A 20,953-nucleotide genomic window follows, 5' to 3' on the forward strand; every position below is an offset into this window, starting at 1 on the left:
ATCAACTGTGCTTTGTCATGTAACAAAGTACATTGGAATATATTTACGTAAGACTATCAGAAAGTGTCATTTTAAGTTACACTGAAAAACCTCTAACATAAATGATTATAATAAAATCCATTTTGAGTAATAATATTAATAACAACCCAATTCCTGAACACTTAATAATCATAACACTCACAACTTAGGTTTACATCTTGCAATGTCAAGCAACTTCGGTGTGTGTGCATGAGTGTCTATGCGTGTGTGCACACACGTGTGTGTGTGACTGTGTGAAGACTGAAAAATGTTTGTTTACAAATGAAGGAAAAAATATTTAGGGTGTAAAGTAGAATGTTTATATTTTATTACAAGCTGAGGTTTCTTAAACCACACACACACAAAGGTATATATATATATATATATATATAAACCATATATATATACATTTATATAATCATATATGCATGCTATCTATCAGTAGTGTCCATATCTATCCACATAGTTATCTAATAGCCACCCTCTATACTTTTGTTAGGATATAGATGTCTATAGCATTGAAAGATTGCTATATAGTATTCTCACCTATTCTAATAGTATAGGTGAGTCCGATCATGTTTTCTTTAACTTTCAGGTAGTTGTGAGTATGGAATCTGCTTGGTCAGTTTTCAGATAACATTTGGGTAACATACCCTGCCAATGTTGTATATTCCAGCTGGGAATCATCCATACTCAGTAATTCTGTTCTTCCTAGTATCTGACTGTTGGTAAACATGTCTCTCTAAGAGACTTTCATGATTGAACACAAATGCTTCATGATGAAGACAAAGTTCTTTCACCTGACTCTTGTACAATGTCCAAGTTTTGGTACCATACAAAAGAGCGAACAGGAAGATTGTCTGCAGACCTTGCATTTGATTTTGATAAAAATATGATGATTGTTCCATAACCAAAGATGCATTAGCCCAAATGTCTTTACTATCTTCTTTTGCAGCTCAATATCGATATGGACTGTCTTTCAGTAATGTACCGCCAAAATACAAAAAGTCTTGTACACTTTTAAAGATTAATGCCATCATCTTATACTTCTATTGTGTGTTGACTGGAATAGCACTTCTGTTTTTTATAGGTTTTTTTATGCAGTGGAGAATGCATCCATGATCTCTATGTGCTGTAGCATATGCATGAGTAGTGCACTGTCATCTGCATACAGTAGTTCTCTTACAAGGATCGGGGTTGTTTTTTTTTCCTCTAAAATGGGCAACATTGAAAAGGTACTGTATATTAACTGCATCCTCAAGATTGATGAGGCATCCTCCAGCATTACTATCAGACAGGTTGAGAGTCTAGGTACCAATACATATTTCAGTTTAATACAGTTTGTTACAGCAAATGTATCTTAAGTCTTCTGCATGCTGACTCTGGTCATCATTCCAGTGTGCAAAGCTTTCATTATGAATGTGAATTACTCAAAACAAACCTATTTCCAAAGTGGCTACCAGAAAGCAGACCTACCAAGAATATAAAATGCTTTGCTGTATCAACAAATTCCATATACAGAGACCAGTTTGTCCTTGAGCATTTGCTAAACAAGAGTTTATCCTTACTAATTTCTCTGTTGTTGGTATCTCATTGAGAATTGAACTGGCAGCACTGGTGGATTTGGCTACAGGATCTTTGTTACAAGGTGAACCAAGCTGTCACTCATCTCAATACACTCCTAGTTTCTGGGAGCCATTTCTCTTTTATTAACCAATTCAAGACAACATGACACTTCTTCTGTGGTTCCCAAACTTCTTTGAGTTCTTTATAAAAGCTCTCCATGTCATTCCAATCGGTAGGCCATAATTTCAACCTCAATGTTGTCTGTTTTTGTAACAGTTTACAATTATTTCTGTAAGCTGTCATAGTTGACCTAGTGCTTTCAGTTTATATCAGTCGTTTGTGAGTGTAACAACATTTTCAATTCAAGATGATTAGGATCATTGTTAATCTGTAAAAGTTTAAGTAACCAAACAGATAATCTATTTGAACTAATTGATCTCAATCAGATAAAATATGTCAGCTGACTTAAATGCTAATTTCTATTAAACTGAAAATGTGTTACTGATATTCTAAATACCCATAACATTACAAATACCTTAAGCATACCAGTTAATAATGGTTTTAAAGAGGGAAACTTAAAATATCCATTTTTAGAAAGTGACATTATCAATATAGTTTTTAACGATAAAAAGAAAATAATTATAAAATGTTTGAATATAAAAAAAAGTGATAGATGTTAATTATGATAAAAAATGTGGATCAGATCAGATAAAAAAATAGTGTCAAATTATCAAGCTAAAAACACAAATACATTATCAACAATTGAGCAAGAAAAGTGCTTACAAGAAAACCAAATTTAAGAACCACATAACACTTTTATTTTCAAATGCAAATAAGCACTTTCTGAAAGTCCTTATATGCATTTGAAAACAAAAGAATGCTTTCTTCCTCAATTATCACCATTATCGTCATCATTTAACATCCACTTTTCCATGCTTGCATAGATCAGACGGAATTTGTTTAGGCAGATTTTGTACGGCTGGCTGCTCTTCATGTTGCCAACCCTCACCTGTTTCCAAGCAAGGTAATATTTCCTGATGGTCAGACATGTTTTTCATGGAAGATTGGAAACAAACAATGTTGCTTGTATGATGGTATGTTTGTTTACAATCATCACATGATGTCAAAAACAAGGGTACACACAAACACACACATTCAGGACAAGCTTCTTTCAGTTTCTATCAACTGAATCTACTCACAAGGCTTCGGTTGGCCTGGGGCTACGGTAGAAGACACTTGTCCAAGGTACCATGCAGTGGAACTGAACCGAGAGCATATGGTTGGAAAGCAAAGCTTCTCAACCACACATCACTCTTCCTTAGTGTTAAGAATTAAAATGAAATACACTGGAAGCATTCAGATATATTCCTGTAATGTCTTAATCTGATTTAGAAATAATCATTTTAATGCTTACTACACCCAAACCACACCATACAGCTGTAAGCCGTGATCAAATTTTAAAATATTTAAATGACTATTTACTAAAAGATTATTCTTGTTTTAAGCTTTGTTTTAGATAGAGAACATGTAGTCAATGTAATCACCTAACAAATTTTGTTTAGTCCTCCACTCTCTCAAATTTCTTCATTTAATTATTTTCAATGATGATTTGCTTTAATTACCTCATGTTTCATTGATGTGCATCTGTTAAAAGTGCAATGACTAATAGCTAAACATAAAAATGTTATATTACAGAATCCTGATCTTGAAATGTTCTGATGTGTAATCACTTGTATTAGAACGTTTTACAATTTCACAATTATTTAGAATTAACCCAGAACCTTTATAATTTAATGGATATGAGGCATAATTAATATATATTAACATTTACAAACACACAACAGCTAGGGATGCGCTCACTGATGTGTAACCAATACATTTAACTCAAATATTACAAAATATTATGCTAATATTATCATATTCTATTTAACATATTTAATCTTTTATCAATAATTGTACATTTTACTACACACACGCACACAAATATAGTATAATCACACAAAAGGGATGTAACAAAAAGAAAAAAATATTGTAATATTATATTGTAATTGTATAACTTTATTTTTCAATTGATGAATATTTCAGATGATGTTTAATGTTTGCAGCAGTCCTATGTTTTGAGCTAAACATGAAATTTGAACCTCTTTGAAGAAAAAGAGTTGGAGAAAACAAGTTTCATATTTTCTACTAATTATGACACCAATTTAGTTCTGATTGCTTATTGATTGAAACCATTTTCTGTCAATGACAATCTTATATGAATATAATCATGGCCATGGGAGCTTGAAAGCTCTAATTGATCAGATCCACAAACGAGAAGAAAATATATATTCCATTTTGATATAATACAGAACAGTGTTTAGATTTCATATCTGATACAAAAATAATTATGACCACTGAAACTTTAATCCTCTTGGTAAATCTAATTTTATCTTGCATATAATTAATAATCTTGCTAACTTGATTAGGAATATCTTGATTAACACCACAAAATAATTAGGTTACTTGTAAGGTATCTTAATGGAGCAGCCAAGTTAAACAATATTTTAAAGGTAGTGTATTAAACTGGGAACTAATGTAAGTTTGAGCAAGACAAGTTATTCACTTAGAACTCCAATATCACATTTCAGTGAAAACTTAGAAGTAGTTTGGTGGTATGCCATTGTCACTTTACATCTTATTAGGGCTAAGTCCTTTCATGATTAAGTTCTTGTCAAGATTTAGTCATAAGTCAGCCCTGATTGAGTAAAAGCTATGATCTAGGTAGGCTTTCCTACTCTTACCATCCCGTCTTTCCATTTTTAAGACTGTAGAGTGTTATATGAGGGTCATTTGACCACTATCTCTATCAGGTCAAATGACTTCATAGAGGTTGTTTTAAACACACACACAAATAAATACATAGGTGTTACACAAGGTAGAGAAAATAGTATTTGAATACCGAAGGAGAGTAATCACTGCTGTTTGATGAACGTTCATGTGAAGCACTGAGTAACAGTTTGTGAAGTTCATTTTGGTTTTAATAAAATAATATACAATTACAATGATTAAGTAGATGCAGTACTGTGGCTGTCTCTTTTGCAAGTTCATATTCCTCAAAACCTGTTTAAGAGTTTGTCCCTAACAAAACATAAGGTCCTTAATGTGAAAACAATCTCTTAAACATGCTTGAGAAAACAGAAAGTTATTGGGATTTATCACAAATATATCTTAACAGTAGTTGTCATGACGTTAAAACAAGGACAGTTTACAACACAAAATTGTTGATGTAGGTTCTTTGAGAAACTGGAGTGAATGAATTGCTGTTATCATAGGCAACACCAAGTTTCAACATTTCTTATATGCTGACTTATCTGTAGCTGGTAAGAAACAAATTTACAACAAATTTCTTTAAAAGAACAAAAGCAAACTAATGAACATGCAAACATACATAGATCTTTAATTAGCTTTATCTTAGTTTAGGATACCATATAGAACTAGTCAAGAATCTTTGTTTTCTCAGGCAACAAATTTCTGTGAAGAGCATTTATGTTTAATATAAGGTGGTGGCAGAAGCAGCAGTGGTGGTGGTTGTGATGTGGATGATGATGAGAATTATCTCAGCTGCTATATTGTCAAACAAAAAGCATTAAGAGATGATGTTTCTTAAAGATATTTTGTTAATATGCTCAAAAATGAATCCTTTAAGAAGCTGAAACATTTTAGATTAACAGGATTTTAAAAGTTGTAATATTTATATTACAACTTTCCTGTTTGTGTTATATACTATATCCATTGAATTACACAAAGAATGCGCATAAGAACTTCTTAACACATTGTAATCAAGACTTAACCAATGATAATACTCAGAGAATCCTTTTATCACAAACATCACTTGAACAGTGAGAAGCAAACATGATGCTTGTTTGTATAACATGTCTCTTCAGTTCTTTCTGTAGTCTATTATGGAGTCACATTTGACCTTTTCTTTGATCTCAGAAGTATATCTATTGTTATAAACACACAAGTGAAAAGTAAATTAAGATGCAGATCAAGGTGTAGAAAATCCTTAAGCATACAAAAAAGAATAAACCAATAATATGGATAACATCATCAGATAAAATATACCAAAATAATTGCTGGGATTTTTCTTACAGTGCACATATTGCAAGTAAGCTATTTTTAACACCGCCACTATCAAGCTTTAAAGAGGAAAGGTTTACAAAACACTTTAGCTCTACTTAGCTATATCATAATTGCTTTGATATGAGAACCAGAGAATCAATTAGATATACATTTAAAGGTTTCCAAATTTAATCACATATTTCCAGATACATTATGAATAGCCAATATTAGAAACAAAATGATTTCTTGCATTTAACGCAAATAATATTTTGAATATTAGTTGTTAATATTATGGTGATGATGAACATGTGAATTAAAATCAATATTTTTAAATTTTAGGTGTCAAATTGTGAATTTATGACAATAAAATAGTTTTGGTACAGTAATTTCTAGGTAGGTTGGTCTCTAGTCTCAAAATTTTCATTCACAATGACATTGCAGTAACTATATTATGCTTTAAGCCTTGTGCATTTTGTTTTCTATTTTACTCAAATAAAACAAAAAAGAAGAAATAAAAACTAGATAGCTATTGCAGTACCTACTGCCTGTACATTTTAATAGATTTGTAAATCCAGCAGTATTTACTGCATTCAACACCTGATTGTTTATTTTATTATTATTGCTATTTATATTAATTTTTGTTTCTTAAAGACATTTAAAAGTCAGTTACTCAAGAAATTATTAAGTTTCAAATCCGGATCCTTTGTTCTCATTTATTAATTAATGCTGTACAATTAAACATAATATGCAATCATTCTTGGGCTAATATATTATCTGACTCTATAGTCTAAACTTAATTCGACTCAACACTTAATTCGATTTTTAATTGTTGGAGTATTGGTTTCATTGCTTTAATTTTAGTGACCTGATGGCAAATAATAATTGCAAAAGATTTCATATATGATTTGGCTTAGGCTAGAATGATATTAAGAGCAAATAAATATGTCTTTTTCCATGTGTGTAAAACAGACAGGCACATTAAACAAATAGAAAGATAGTGAGAGAGATGTGAAAAACAGACAAGGAAACAGAAAAATGTATTGGAGAGTTATGTATCACTTAACTTCCTCAGAGTTGGTTTGCCTACTTAGAAAAGCATTTTGTGTTCTTCAGTCTAGCAACACCAGGACATAAATGTACCTGCTAGCTATAGTTATCATAATACTTATCTTTTTTTTTCTTTTTAGTTGAACCCTTAAAATGGACATTGTAAGTAGAAGGTCTATGAAGGTAGAAGAAAAATAATACAAGTATGACCCATTGGATATGTAATGCTATAGTGCATGAAATGCAAAGCACAAGTGCACCAAGAGAGCAGCTAGGCATTAAAGACATTGTCTAATGTATGTATTGTAAAAGTCAACTGTATTGGGTGGACATGTGAAACAAATAGATAATGATTGTTGGGTGAAAACGTGTGTGTGTGAGAAAGAGAAATAGCTGAAGGAATTCAGAGGAAAATTGTATAGGACATAGAAAGGAGTGGTCAGTTATCAGGATACTCAGCCTCACAGATAGGATGATGCAGCATTCAGATGAGTGATGATATGTTGTACAGCACAGAAATCAATCCCATGCAGCATGAAAATTATGAAGAACACATGGGCTATAATTTATGGAGCCCGGTGCAGCTCTCTGGTTTATCATCTCCAGTCAAACCATCTAACCCATGCCAGCATGGAAAACAGATGTTAAATGATGATGATGAAGTTATAGGGATGTTGAATTTTGAAATTATAATAATAAATCATATTTGGTACATCATTTTTTAGGTAGGTAAAATATACAATTGGTGTCTAGTCTTAATAATGTTCATGTAAAGAATTGATCATATGAAAGCAATACCTAGTTCAGGAATATAAAACCTCACCATCAAATATGTTTTACAATAATTCTTAAATGAGTGAATGTTAATGACATGAAATCTATTTTCCCCATCAATCTATTTAATTAGAGAAAACATTTCAAGTAAAAGTAAAGAATTAATTCCTTGATGTTTGCTTATTTATAAACACAGTATATAGCTATTTGGTTTATCAGTAATTACAGACTGCTAGTATTCTTTTAACCAGTAATCTAATATCTGCAACATTGATTTATCTAACAAATCTCTATGCCGTATTTCATAAATATAAAATGACTCCTTAAGCCAGAGTGAAGATAATTTGGGGAAAATGGTTTTGAATAATAGGGTTTATTAAATTAACAAGGCTTCTCTTTTCACAGATTGGAGAAAACAAGGGCATCTACTGATAAATATTTGATTCAAATGGTTATGAAATAAAAGTAAAAAAAGATATTTCATACAGCAAAATTTTGTCAAAATATATATCAGGTTAATACAGAATAAAACAAATTCTAGTTTTATACTTTAGCTAAAGATTCTGGTTCTACATCATATTTTTCATCTATAAAATATGATTAATTGGAATCTAACAAAATAAGTGAAACTAAAACTTACTATACATATAATCAGAAAGATTGATGGTAGTTGAAATTTAATGTTCACAAGAGCAGAAAAGTCTTAATTTGATATCAAATTCATACACTACATTTCAGTCCACTTCAGGGATAATATTTTTACATTCCTTTGAGCAATTATTGACCTTACTGTTGTAATTTACAGGGCAGAGTTACACAGAACAACTTTCAATAAATTAGGATCACTCATGCAAATGAAAGGATAAAATTCTCAGATAATGCAGCAGATATTTGTGCCTTACAAATAAGTTGTCTGGGTCAGCAGTTCTTAGACTGACAGATACCAAGACCCACCCATCAAAATACTGAAATTCTTAAATATTAGAATTTTTTGATTCTATCCTTTCTTTAAGGAGAGGACAAAATAGAATTTGCATCCATATAATTCTTCTTTCTTTTGCCAAGGTATTGGGCAAATTTGAAAAGTTGGAAACCATCTTAAAATGGTGGTCTGTTTGCCCCTTTTAAATCCTCACAAGCCTTCTCCAATTGGAAACATTAGTTTAGATGACATTGTTTAGCATTTCAATAGCCCTATTGGTGCAGAAGGGTTTTGGCTGTTATAAACACCTGATTATGCTCTCCTGAGGAAAACAGATATTTTAATTTAGGCTGTTGGCATATATAGAAATTTCAATTTTTTGTGCTTTATATGGGTATTAAGCCTAAATATGCTTACTGGAGCCTGGTAAAACGTACTTGTGTTAATACAATGGATAATAAAAAGGTAGATGACATCTACCTCTTCTCCACTGGCTCTTTCCCAGGCTCATAAGTATAAACAGCTTCTATTTTCTTCTTGGCATAGCTCTAATATGTAAGCAGTTCTCAAAGCCAATGAAGGAACTAAAACAAATATACTTGACTATTTTGTTAAAAATATCAACAATTTTGTTTAAAAATATTTCAATAATTACCCTTCATCTTCTAGGAAAAAAAAAAAGAAAGATTAAAAGCTATAAGTGAATAAATATTGGAAAAAGAAAAAAAGGAATTATAAAGAAACTGGTGAAAATTGTTTTATTCGAAAGGAATTTAATAAAGCTTGTAAATTATGAAAAGACAAAATATATCCCAATCTAAACAATTAGTATGTGATAAGATGAAGAAAGATACGAAACAAATTAAAACAAAAATAATAAAGGAAGAGTATTTATGACTGATATATATATATATATATAATACTGATTGGCTGTTGACTCATTAATATTCTAGCAGTTGTGTATCTTCGTTTAAATATTGGTCTTATAATCAAGAAATGATGATGGGTTAGACTGGTTTCTAGCTATCACGCTATTAGTTACTTACATATCATGCTTACATGCATCTTTACATCTCAGCTGCAGGGAGCCTTTGTCCCTTCATCCAGATATCAGTTCACCACAGAACAGGTGTTTTAGAATGCAACCATCACTCATGTGATGACCATATATATTATAACACATAGAGCTTGCAGAGTTAAGAGAATTTACTATCATTAGCACTGGAAAATGACTATAGAGGGGCTGTTCACCCTGGCAAGTACAGTAATGGGGCAGATCCTGACCTGCTATTTGATCTCAGGGAATTTTTGCCAACATTTCATATGAAATATTTGAAGATTGTGCTTTTGTGAAGAGTATCTCACCATTGTACAGAAGTGCATTGGCAATAGTTCTTATACACATTGAATTTTGTAGATGCTTTGAGCTACTGATTACTTATCTTCCCGTATTTTCATAGGTTCTGAGAGATGTGGCTTTGCCAATGCACTTGATGATTTCTGCTTTTAGGGCGAGGTTACCTGTAACAGCGGAGCCAAAATATAGAAACTTGTGGACCACGTCCAGTTCCTCACTTCAATCTTAATGATGGAGTTCCATGACCCTTGTTTTGGGTCTTGAAACTGATTGTGAGAACAGTCTCAAGAAGTGACTGATCACATTAGTTTTGATCTTTATTCTGGCTATATTGAAGAGCCAGGCATCAGACCTTGAGTACAGATGGAGATCATTGGCTGAGGAATTGAATGCAGGCTTCAGGAGCAGAGCAAAGGAATTATCAAAAAGTGGTGGGCAGGGTCATATCTTTGCTTTACTCCACACTTCACTTGCTTAGGTGGGCAATTAATGAGTAGTAAAATATTAAACAAGCCATCTCTACTTATGAAGTAAATGGATTAAAGACTCAGTACAGTGAATGATTCTACCCTCAACACTTTTCTTGAAGCTGGTGCAGTAAAAATATCATGTCTACATAAGTAGACCTCTTTTTGGTACAGAAATCACATTGTGATGTAGATGTACTCTGTCTGTAAGTTTCTAAAACCTTTGCAAAACTATTTGAGCAAAGAGTACTGACTATAACAAGAGGTATGATTGTAATTGTGGCAATTATTTTCTTCACTTTTGTTCTTTTGTACAGTATGACAATTTTCTTGTAATTATTGCAAAAATATATTTGCAACAATGTAATTACATCTAAATAATAAAGACATATTGAAAATAGCACTTCAAAAAGGCAACAACATATTCTTACATAGGCATGAAATCAGCAATTTGAGTAAAGAAAAATGTAAGGTTATGTTGTTCATTCTTTTCCCAAGTGTATCAAGAACTCAGCTCACTAGGAACTTACCTCTGAGTATAAGAAATGTGACATGAAAATTGAACTGAGTTGTGCAAAGTAGAGAGTCAGTAGTGCTAATAAACATTTAACTATAAGCTAAAGCATAGAATATTTATTAAGGGATTGAGAAAGTTTTAATTTAAAAGCTTAAATAACAATATAGTATCAAATGTTTTTGAAGAAAAAAAAAATGGAAAAATATTGCAATGTATATAATGAAAATAGATTCAGGTAAGCTGTTAGTGAGTCCCAATTAGGGTCATTTCATTTATATTATTAAAGCTCAGGAGAAAAGCATGAACATTACACAATCACATTTCTTCTATTCAATAAATTAAATACTGTAACTAGGAAAACAGGGTAATATAATTGACTATATAAATATTCAAGGCCAGAATCCAAACAAAAGTTCATAGGGATGATTTTAATTATTATAATTTGCAAATAGATGATACCAGCTGACAGGATAAGTACTATATAATGATACCAGAGAGTATTAATATTTGTAATAGAGGCTGATTATGAAGTATATAGGAAGAATGAAGAGGTCTGACCCAGCAATTTTAGACCTCACAGTAGAGATTATGCATGATTGAAAAGAATGGCTATGTACTATACAGCATATATCTTCAGCTTATAGGAGTATGAAAAAATATAGGTATTAAAACAACAATGATCATAATGATGAGACTTGCAACTGGTCAGGAGATATTTAACAAGCGCTGATGGAAAACAGTTGGGTCTATAAAAAAGTGATCAACAAGAAAATATCTATCAAGGAGATATGGTGTAAAAAAAATGTTGGCGTTGCATACATAAAAATGCTTATATATGATGATGATGATGATGTTTTTAAGTGGAGCCTTAAATTGGATATTCTCAAATGTAGAAATGTTAGTGCAAAAGTAATCAAGGAATGAACAACTATCACACAAATCCAGTTTCGTTTTATGCCAGAATATAAAACAATAAATCATATATTTCATCTGTGCCAATTATTAGGGAAATATTTAGAAAGCAAAATGCACATACATTTCACAACTGAAAAATGTATTTGCTTAGGTTTCAAAACAATATTACAAATAAAAGAAATCAAGTAGAAGATAGAAAGTAAAGTTGTAAATGAATGCAAAAGAATATGACAAATAGTGTAAAATTAAGTGGTAACAAGGAATTTGGTATAAATCACAAAACAATCTAATTTTATATTAAAAAAAAAAAATTTTTTGCAGGTTTTAAAACCTGATAACAAGCTTCAGATAGAGAGGAGATAATTCTGAGTTACATAAGAAGTTTGAAACACGTATATGATAAATTTAAGGCATAAGATTGATGGGATTAATAATTTTAGGTGGTGATGTATGCTAGAAAGTGATATAAAGCTTTCACAACAAGATAGACTAATGTGTAAGTAAGAATTTAATATTATATAAGCAGCGGAAATGGTTACATCATTTCATGCAACAAAGTATCAACATTTTCCCTGTTTCAAAAGAAGTGATAAAACAGCACAAAACAAAACAAAAGGTCCAAGTTTAGAGAACTTCAGTTATGATGATAATTCAACCAAAATTAATGGACACATTGTGAAATTTTTATAATATTAGTGTAAGGGACAGTGATATTATAACACATAGAGCTTGCAGAGCTAAGAGAATTTTTGGCTTCACAAAGAATGGATGGATACAATCTGTATGTTATAATGAAGTAATGGCATTAGGTGCTGCTAGCAAGAGTGAATATTCAGATATATGATCAAATTATAAATGTATATGATGAAAGATTATCTAGAAATATAGGAAACAGTTTAGTATGGTTTTGCCTAGCCTATTACAAATGGAAAAAGTGTTGGGGTTCACAAGAGAAATGAAAAATATTAGGTCAACATATCTCCAATGTAGTAAAGCATCTAATTATGTATATAATATATATACTGATAAAATCGATTCTTTGTATAGACTTAAAAACAATGTTTGTGAACAGCTGGAATCAGCTGATGCCAATAAATTACTGGTATTCATTGATCCTGAAAGGATGGAAAGTAAAATCAAGTTAAGAGTGAATGAGTTTAAAACTAAACACATCTTAGCCAGTGATCTAAAGCATATTTATCACCCTAATAACAATAACTCCAGTAATAACCATTTTTTGAAGGCAAATGTCTGAGGGATAAAATTAAAAAAGAATGGAACAAATTAACAATATATTAACCATAATTTTTTTTAATCATTTCTAATCAATGACATCATCATCATCATCATTTAACATCCATGTTCCATACTGGCATGGGTTGAATGGTTTGACAGGATCTGATGTGCCCAAGGACTGCCTTGAGCTCTAATGTCTGCTTTGGCATGGTTTTTAAGGTTGGACGCCCTTCCTATTGCCAACCACTTCACAGTGTGTATCACACTATCATACTGGATGCCATTGATCACTACTCTGGGAGAAAAATTTCTATAGAATGAACCACAATGAATTGGAGATCTATGTCAAGTCTTTGTTAGAGGTGTACCTTCAACTGTTTTTGCATGTAACATTTTACTGTAGGCACAAAGCTACAAAATTATGGGTGTCAAGTAAGGAAGTAGTCAATGAAATTGACCTTCATATATTACTGGTACTTTATTGACTGTTGAAATTTGAACTCGGAATGTGAAGGGATAACTAAATATTACAAGGCATTTTGTCCAATGCTACTATTTCTACTATTTTTCTATTAATAATTATTTCAAATTTTAGCACATAGCCAGCAATTTTAGGGGGAGATTTGTCAATTACATTGACCCTGGTGCTCAGTTGGATGAAAGGATGAAAGGCAAAATCAACCTCAGAGGGCCTAATAATAATCTCTGATGTAGGCACTGGTGCTCAAATTTCCAAAAGGAGCACAGTTATAAATCTAAACCAGTACTTGACTGGTACTTTATTTTATTGACCCAGAAGGATGAAAGTATAATCAACCTCAGCAGAATCTGAGTTTAGAATGTAAAAGGATGTAGCAAAATACCATGATGCACTTTTCTGATGCTCTAACAATTCTGCCAACCCAACATCTTGCTATAATGAATAATGCAAAGAAATAACAAAGCACAATGAATTTCATAGTGAGACATATTTGACATGATTATGGAGAAACACTGGATAAAGTAGTAGTAATAGTAAGGCAGCTACAATTAAGATTATGTAAAAGTCATAATAGACAAGAAAAAAAGACATTCTAATAAATGAAATGAGGTTAGGTGAAGAGATAAATATTAAAATTGATACAACAATGGTATAAAAAGAAGCCATTGAGTAAACTTGATTGGACTGTATTATTATTAGATTCTTAATCTCTTCTGAAAGAACTTTAGTGGATATGAGCCATGTACTTTTGTTTGGTAATAAAATATTACCATATTGTCCCGTTCATTACATATGAACAATATGTGTGTAACTGTAGTTTTTGTCATTCTTTCAACTGTATTCAAAATCTTCATTGTTAGATAAAAAAAAAACAAATTGTTACATACTTGAACATAAAAAAGCGAGAAGAATATGTTAACTTCTGCTGTGCAGCATACATTTTTAAAGATATATCTAATAATTAATGTTGGAATAACGTGCTATATATCTGTTATTACATATATTTCTCAACTTATAACAATAATGTACATTTATCAATGTATAATAATAATGTTTATTCATTAACATATAATAATGGCAAATGACTTTTTTTTAATCCAATAGTTAAATGCCAAAGTAAAGAAAGAAATAAAGTTAATTTCAATTAATTCAAATGATTCCCTTCCTTAGAGTCACGAAATAGTTGAAAAGATAACAAAATGATGTTGGCAAATGATAAAATTGATATATTACATAAATAGCTATTATGAAAATACTATATGTTAACTGGTGAGGAAGAAACCAGAAACAAATAGAAAAAAATTCAATCTAAAATGCCATAAAATTGCCAAAACAGGAACATAGAGAATAAATACAGCAAATAGCAAAATATTTCATTAATAGAAAAAGTGATATAAGGATATTTGAAACAGATCAATTTTTTTCTCTTTTTATTTTTTGCATCTATCAGTAACAAGTTGTTCATAGGCAGTGAAGTTTTCAGAATGAAGAAATGATATAAAATCATCATTATCATCACAATCATTCAGCTAATCAAATATATTTCCCTGGTTACGTGAAATTTTTTTAATTCCATCTAAAAGTACAATAAAAGACACCTAACCCTGTACATGAAATAAAATACACATTCACACATGTAATACTTATATTGTCAGTAGTACTCAAGGTTTGATGTGGTCAATTCATCAGAGACCAATGTACTTCAAGTAATATAACAACTCATTTGTAAGCCTGATTACATGAGCCATTATCTCATTATTATTTTTGCCAGCCATCATGACTATGTTGCTCACTTCTCAGAGGCTCTGTTATGCAGCCACAATCATGCAATACAACTTATTTCAATAATATCAGTAGCTAAGAGTGGGCCAAAAGTCATGTGCAGATTAATGAAGGCAAAGCTGTATTTTATACTTCTATCTAACCAGTTATCCACACATTTATAATCAATAAAATATATTACTAACATAACCAGGAAACTATTAATTTTATTAGAGAATAAGAAATGGAAAGTTGTGACACTTATTCATTTCCCCACAGCATTAACAATAAAAGCACAGTGGTTCTCATTATAAACAGAAGCTTAATAGAAATAGCTAAACTATATATTTACGTGTAATTGCTGAAATATTTATGACATCGAAAATGAACATTCTGTAACATTTCCAATAGCATGCATTTAACACTACCCTAATGCATTTATGTAAAAATATGATAAATTAGCATCACATATGAAAAGCAAAAATGCAATAAAGTGAGATAATGCCTTGCAGCAGAATAACAAACTGAACTAGATAATTAATTGGTTATACAACTCTAGACTACATTGATTGAGTAGGTTACAGGGTCTTTAGTGGTATTCTCCCACCAGCTCATTGATAGATTTGCACTCCTAACTCCTACATTTACGGATTATCACACCTATTCATACTTTTCCTTTTCCCACCTTTCAACTGATCTCTTTTCCTATCTTTATTCATTTCACGTTTCTGTTTTTTATTTTGTGTCACATTACTCCCCATTTTTAAACTATTTTTTCTTCCCCCCCCCCCCACCTACTACTATTCTACAGAAAGGTTCAATACAATAGCACAAACTAATGTTTGGAATTTTAGCAAAATACATACAAGCAAAGTTATAAATCAGTCTACTGGTTAGTGAATGTACAAGGTCACCAATCTACAGTGTTCTGTTATTCCTTACCCCTTGTCAAAGAATATTAATGGGATGGGTCTTCAAGCAGAGACTAAGTGCCAGATAATTAGGGATCTGCAACTGGATGCAACTCCAACAGATAATCTTCTATTCTCCAATCTTAGAATTAATGAAATTTTCTCCGAGCTTTCTTGCTAATACCAGCTATTTTAGATTTGTAACAGTGCTTGGAATCTAAAACATAATTCTGATATCCAATACTGTAACATGTCATAGTGATGTGTGGTTTTGAATTTTAACCCCACACAAGTCATAATTAATTTTAACCTTTAATTACATTGGAGTTAATCAAATATATTTAAATACTAACATAAAGGATTGAAAATCACACTAAAGCCAAATGAAATTTAGCAGCTGTTCTTGATGTTTAATGAAACTGTTAAATGTATTATAGATATGTTCACAGATGAATAGAGTAATCAATCAACAACAGCAAAATACGAATCTAAAGGTTAAAGGCTTATAGTCAACATTATAAAATTGCTTATAAATGGTTTCCAAATCAATTATCAAGATAAATGCTAGCTACACAATAAGATACTATATCAAATGGAATAACACACTGGGTAAAAAGCAGCTGATTTGTGGATGTATGTATAGAGTTATATATCAATATTGTTTCACACATTATGTCAGCATATTAGCATTATTGTTAGGTGGTCGATACATCATGCTTGCAATGTCTTCATATTCCAATATTACAAAGTCTAAATTAAATGACCTTAGAGTTAATTAAAGCTACAAATCTGGCAAGATTTCAGTGATGTGAGTGTTGCTAAGTATTGCTAGCATAAAATTCTCATTCAGAACAAAAAAAAGTCTATAAATTTATAAAAATCACTTAATGTTGAACCTTCAAAGTTTAATTTAGGGGAGATTCACTGGGTTTTAGTTCAACTGGAAAATTGAAATGACAAGGAAATGTGCATTCACATACTTTTATGTAGTAAATAGCTATCTCTGAACCCTATCATCATCTTTCCATCATTGATACATCTACTGTATTTCTTCATGCTATTTGTCAAGCCATTTGGATTTCAAAAAACAACTTCCAAATGATTAGAAAAAAGTAAACAAAAATAAGATAAAATAAAACAATGATAATTAAACATTGTATGTAGGAATTCACCATTTAAGGAAAGTGAGTAAATTAAATGGAGATTGCAAAGAGGCTGTAAAGTTATGTAGCAAACAATTCTTTTGAACTTACAAGTGAGAGATCAATAGTCCAGCACCTTAAACCTACAGCTATTGAAAAGCAGTTCATTTCATCAATTATATCTATTTTCTCAGTTGAAAAGATATGTTTTATCTAAATTGATATTATATTCAATATCTAAATCTATATATTAGGTAAATTCAATATTTTTGTAATATAGCTAAAACATATTTTAGAAACAAATATCAAATTAATGAAAATATGCTTAAAAACAAAACACTTTTTTTCTACTTAAATGGAAAAATGATGTTGTGTGTATGTGTGTGTGTGTGTGTGTGTGTGTGTGTGTGTGTTACACAAATAAATGATATATTATGATGTAGTCTGGTGAATAGTAAGGAAATTACGTGTATGCTTGTGAGAGCCATACAAGTCATATATAGAAATACTGCCAACAAGGTATGAATTAATAATGGATTCAGCAAGGAATTTAGCATACCTTTACATATCCACAAGGGTTTGATTCTCAAACCTTTCCTGTTTATTGTAGTTCTCTAGGAAATAACAATAGAGTTTAAGACAAGCCATTTGTAAGAGTTCCTTAGCAATGATCTAGTTCTTATAGCTACTGAAGATTTAGAAAAGAAATTCCAAATGAGGAAGTAAAATCTAGAATGAAGAGGCATCGAAGTAAACTTAGCAAAGATAAAAATTTTAATAAACAAGAAAGAGAAGACTCTACTGTCATTTATAAAAATGGCCATGTTCAATATGGAGAAAAGGAGTAAAAATCCACATGGTGTACCATAGATACATGCTCTGGAGGTGTAACATTGGTATACATGAACAATGGAAAACAAATGAGCTAAGGAATTAGATGTAGTATGCTACAGAGAAGACTGAGCTAGGACAGGCATACAATACTTATGGAGGATGAAATTAAGTAAAGAAGTGCCAAGCAATCTAAATGGAAGGAACCTGTAGAAGACTGAGGAAGGTATGGTGATAAAGTAGTGAAAACTGATCTCAGGAAACTGAACCTCATAAGGAGTTGTGGTAAGTAGTGAGGTGCTCTGTTTGAGAAGATCCATCTAGTCCAAGCAATCATGAAAAAAATGATCATAAAAATGGTGATGATAGTGATAAGCCATATGCATGCTAATCTTGTAATTAACAGTTTAAGAACACTTCCCTATTTTTCTTTCAGATTGCATTTGGAATAGCAATGTCATTACCTGTTGATGACAGCATACGATTTGGTTTACTTTCCACAACTTGTGTACCAGGAGGTGGTTTGGGACTAAGTATCACGTCTGTCACAGAAGGGGAGATGAGCCTCAGCATAAGTATGAATGTCATCAGTATGGTAGCAATGTTGGGTAAGTATTACTAAACATAAATACATATAGCTTATCATAATATAAAGTTCCAATATAAACTAAATATAAATTTCACCAAAAAATTAAACAAATCACCATATATATATAGAAAATGTAAGATCTTACATTTGATCTCCCAGAATGAATAATTTATGTTTATTCTCATTGGAAACTACAATTTATAAAGCCCCACCCCACATCCATTCCCCAGTTCTGATTCTCCCACACATTCCTTGAGGATCCATCCAATTACCTCATCACCACTATTTTTTCCCAGCTCCACCCAATCATCTCCACTTCTAAATTCTGAGTAGCCAAGTAGCTCCTTTACAGCAAGAAACCTGTTCCCCTTTGGCCCCTTCCCTTATACTTTAATCCCTCATTTCCTAGTATAAAGCCACCTCTCTTTGGGTTTGTAATCTTGCAAGCTGCATGATGTCCTCACTATGTTGGTGGCATTAAAAATAAAAGCACTTAGTATATGTTGTAAAGTGGTTGGCATTATGAAGGGTATCTAGCCATAGAAACTATGCTAAAGGAGATAATGAAGCATGATGCAGTCCTTTGACCCATCAAACTGTTTAACTCATGTCAGCATGGAAAATGGACATTAAATGATGGATGCTATATTGAGCATGACACCCCAATTCATACATTTGTTTCAAACAGAAAATTACAAAGAGCTTTGAATTTAAATGTTATCATAAAAAACTTTTCCCTAAATGAACAAAAATTTATAGAAATGAAGAAAATGTATTAAGTAGGAAAGGCAAACCTAGTTTATTACCAGTTTAACACCACCAACTGGGCCCTTTGGATGTCTTTAACAGAGTTGATACTGTTGTAAGCATTTGGACCAAGTCTACAGTCTAAGGATAAATGTGTTGCATTTATCTTTAGAAAGATGGATCAATTGTTATTGCCAGAAATTGATAAAAGAATGAAGTTTAACTGGAAATATAATGAGATAAATAAAATTCAATATGAAAGATATCAAATTAAGTGCAAAAGAATAAGATTCTTTTAATGTAAACACAGATGTTTTAATTGCCAATAATTGTGTAATGTTGACTCTTCATTTACATATTAGTCAGTATTTGTTAAAAATAATTTATTTCTTTGATTCACTAGTGTTTTATAAAGATCTAATAGATATTTGATTAAAATACTGAACTTATGATTGCCATAACATACTTCAGACAGTTATAGTCAATATAGCTCAGGCAACAAAGAGCATAACTACTTCTCCAAAGAAAAAAGAAAATACAAAAAAAAAAAGCAAAAAAAAACATGGCATATGTTCAAATCTAACATAAGAATTTTGTTGAGTTTGGAAACAAAATTTTCTGTGCGCATATCTTGTTTTAGTGACTGGTGATATCACATTGGTGTGAAAGCAATTAAGTGACAGAGAATACTCAGTACTGTTAAAAAGAGCAGAGTAAAAGTTTTTCAGAGCTGAGTCTGTAAGAATCATTACCCAGAAGTTTTTATTCTCAATCCTCAGGTGATTGGTCTTTTGGTGCTTGAAAATTTTTTTTTTTATATATAACACATCAGTTGGATCCATTTGGACCATGCTGAAGACTCAGTTATACACTTATACATGGAACCAGAAATTCTTACCAAGTGTAAACAAGTGTAAGAATCTATAAAAATTTGAAGAATGAGGTGACCTATTGAAATGATTTTTGATAAATTTGTATGAAAAATTCTCTTGAAGGAGCCTGTAGTGAACTATTGAATACACACAAATGTAGAAAATGCATACATTTGTACATGTGTATATGCCCATGTGTGTCTAAGGTGAATCTCTTTGAGTCAGTAGATTATTTTTTTTTAATGAAAACTTATTCTACTACTGATATGTAAAACAATTATATGATATATAAACATTATTGGAATTAAATATTACTATTCTTGCATAAATACTCATATTTTAAAATGTAACAGTTAACAGAGATGAACCAAAGTATATTACTGATGTTTTTTATCTATGGATCCCAGTTTCACGAAAGGCAATTCTAGCAGAATTGGAACTCAAGATATTAAGCTGTCTAGCTCAGCTCTCTTCTATTTGTGTTCTCATTACAGAAATAAACTACATTAAAATCAGATAATAGTTTTGAGGAAAATATTTATGAATAAACATGTTTTGACAAAATAAGACACTTAAAAATTGATAATTTAGGAGTCTTACAACTGCAAGACTTTAAACTGTTAAACTCAATATTATCTTATTAACACTTATATGACAATTTAGCTGGTCTTTTTACTAGAAAGAGGGGCTGAATAT

At 31.2% G+C, this 20,953-nt stretch overlaps 2 protein-coding genes across 4 annotated transcripts in view; one reads left to right on the forward strand and one right to left on the reverse strand.

Moving 5' to 3' along the window:
• LOC106879192 (trafficking protein particle complex subunit 13) overlaps positions 1-20,953 on the reverse strand; it is a 274,417-nt gene that overhangs the window by 165,125 nt on the left and 88,339 nt on the right. The gene's annotated exons all lie outside the window — the stretch shown is intronic.
• The window catches only part of LOC106879191 (sodium-dependent organic anion transporter), a 33,627-nt gene that overhangs the window by 1,678 nt on the left and 10,996 nt on the right, over positions 1-20,953 (forward strand). The window contains exon 2 of the mRNA XM_014928645.3: positions 18,486-18,657. Within this exon, the coding sequence (XP_014784131.1) occupies positions 18,486-18,657 (172 nt within the window). The remainder of the gene's footprint in view (positions 1-18,485; positions 18,658-20,953) is intronic.

The sequence above is a fragment of the Octopus bimaculoides genome, chromosome 8 (genome assembly GCF_046866305.1).
Source record: "Octopus bimaculoides isolate indiv1 chromosome 8, ASM4686630v1, whole genome shotgun sequence".
Lineage (NCBI taxonomy): Eukaryota > Metazoa > Mollusca > Cephalopoda > Octopoda > Octopodidae > Octopus > Octopus bimaculoides.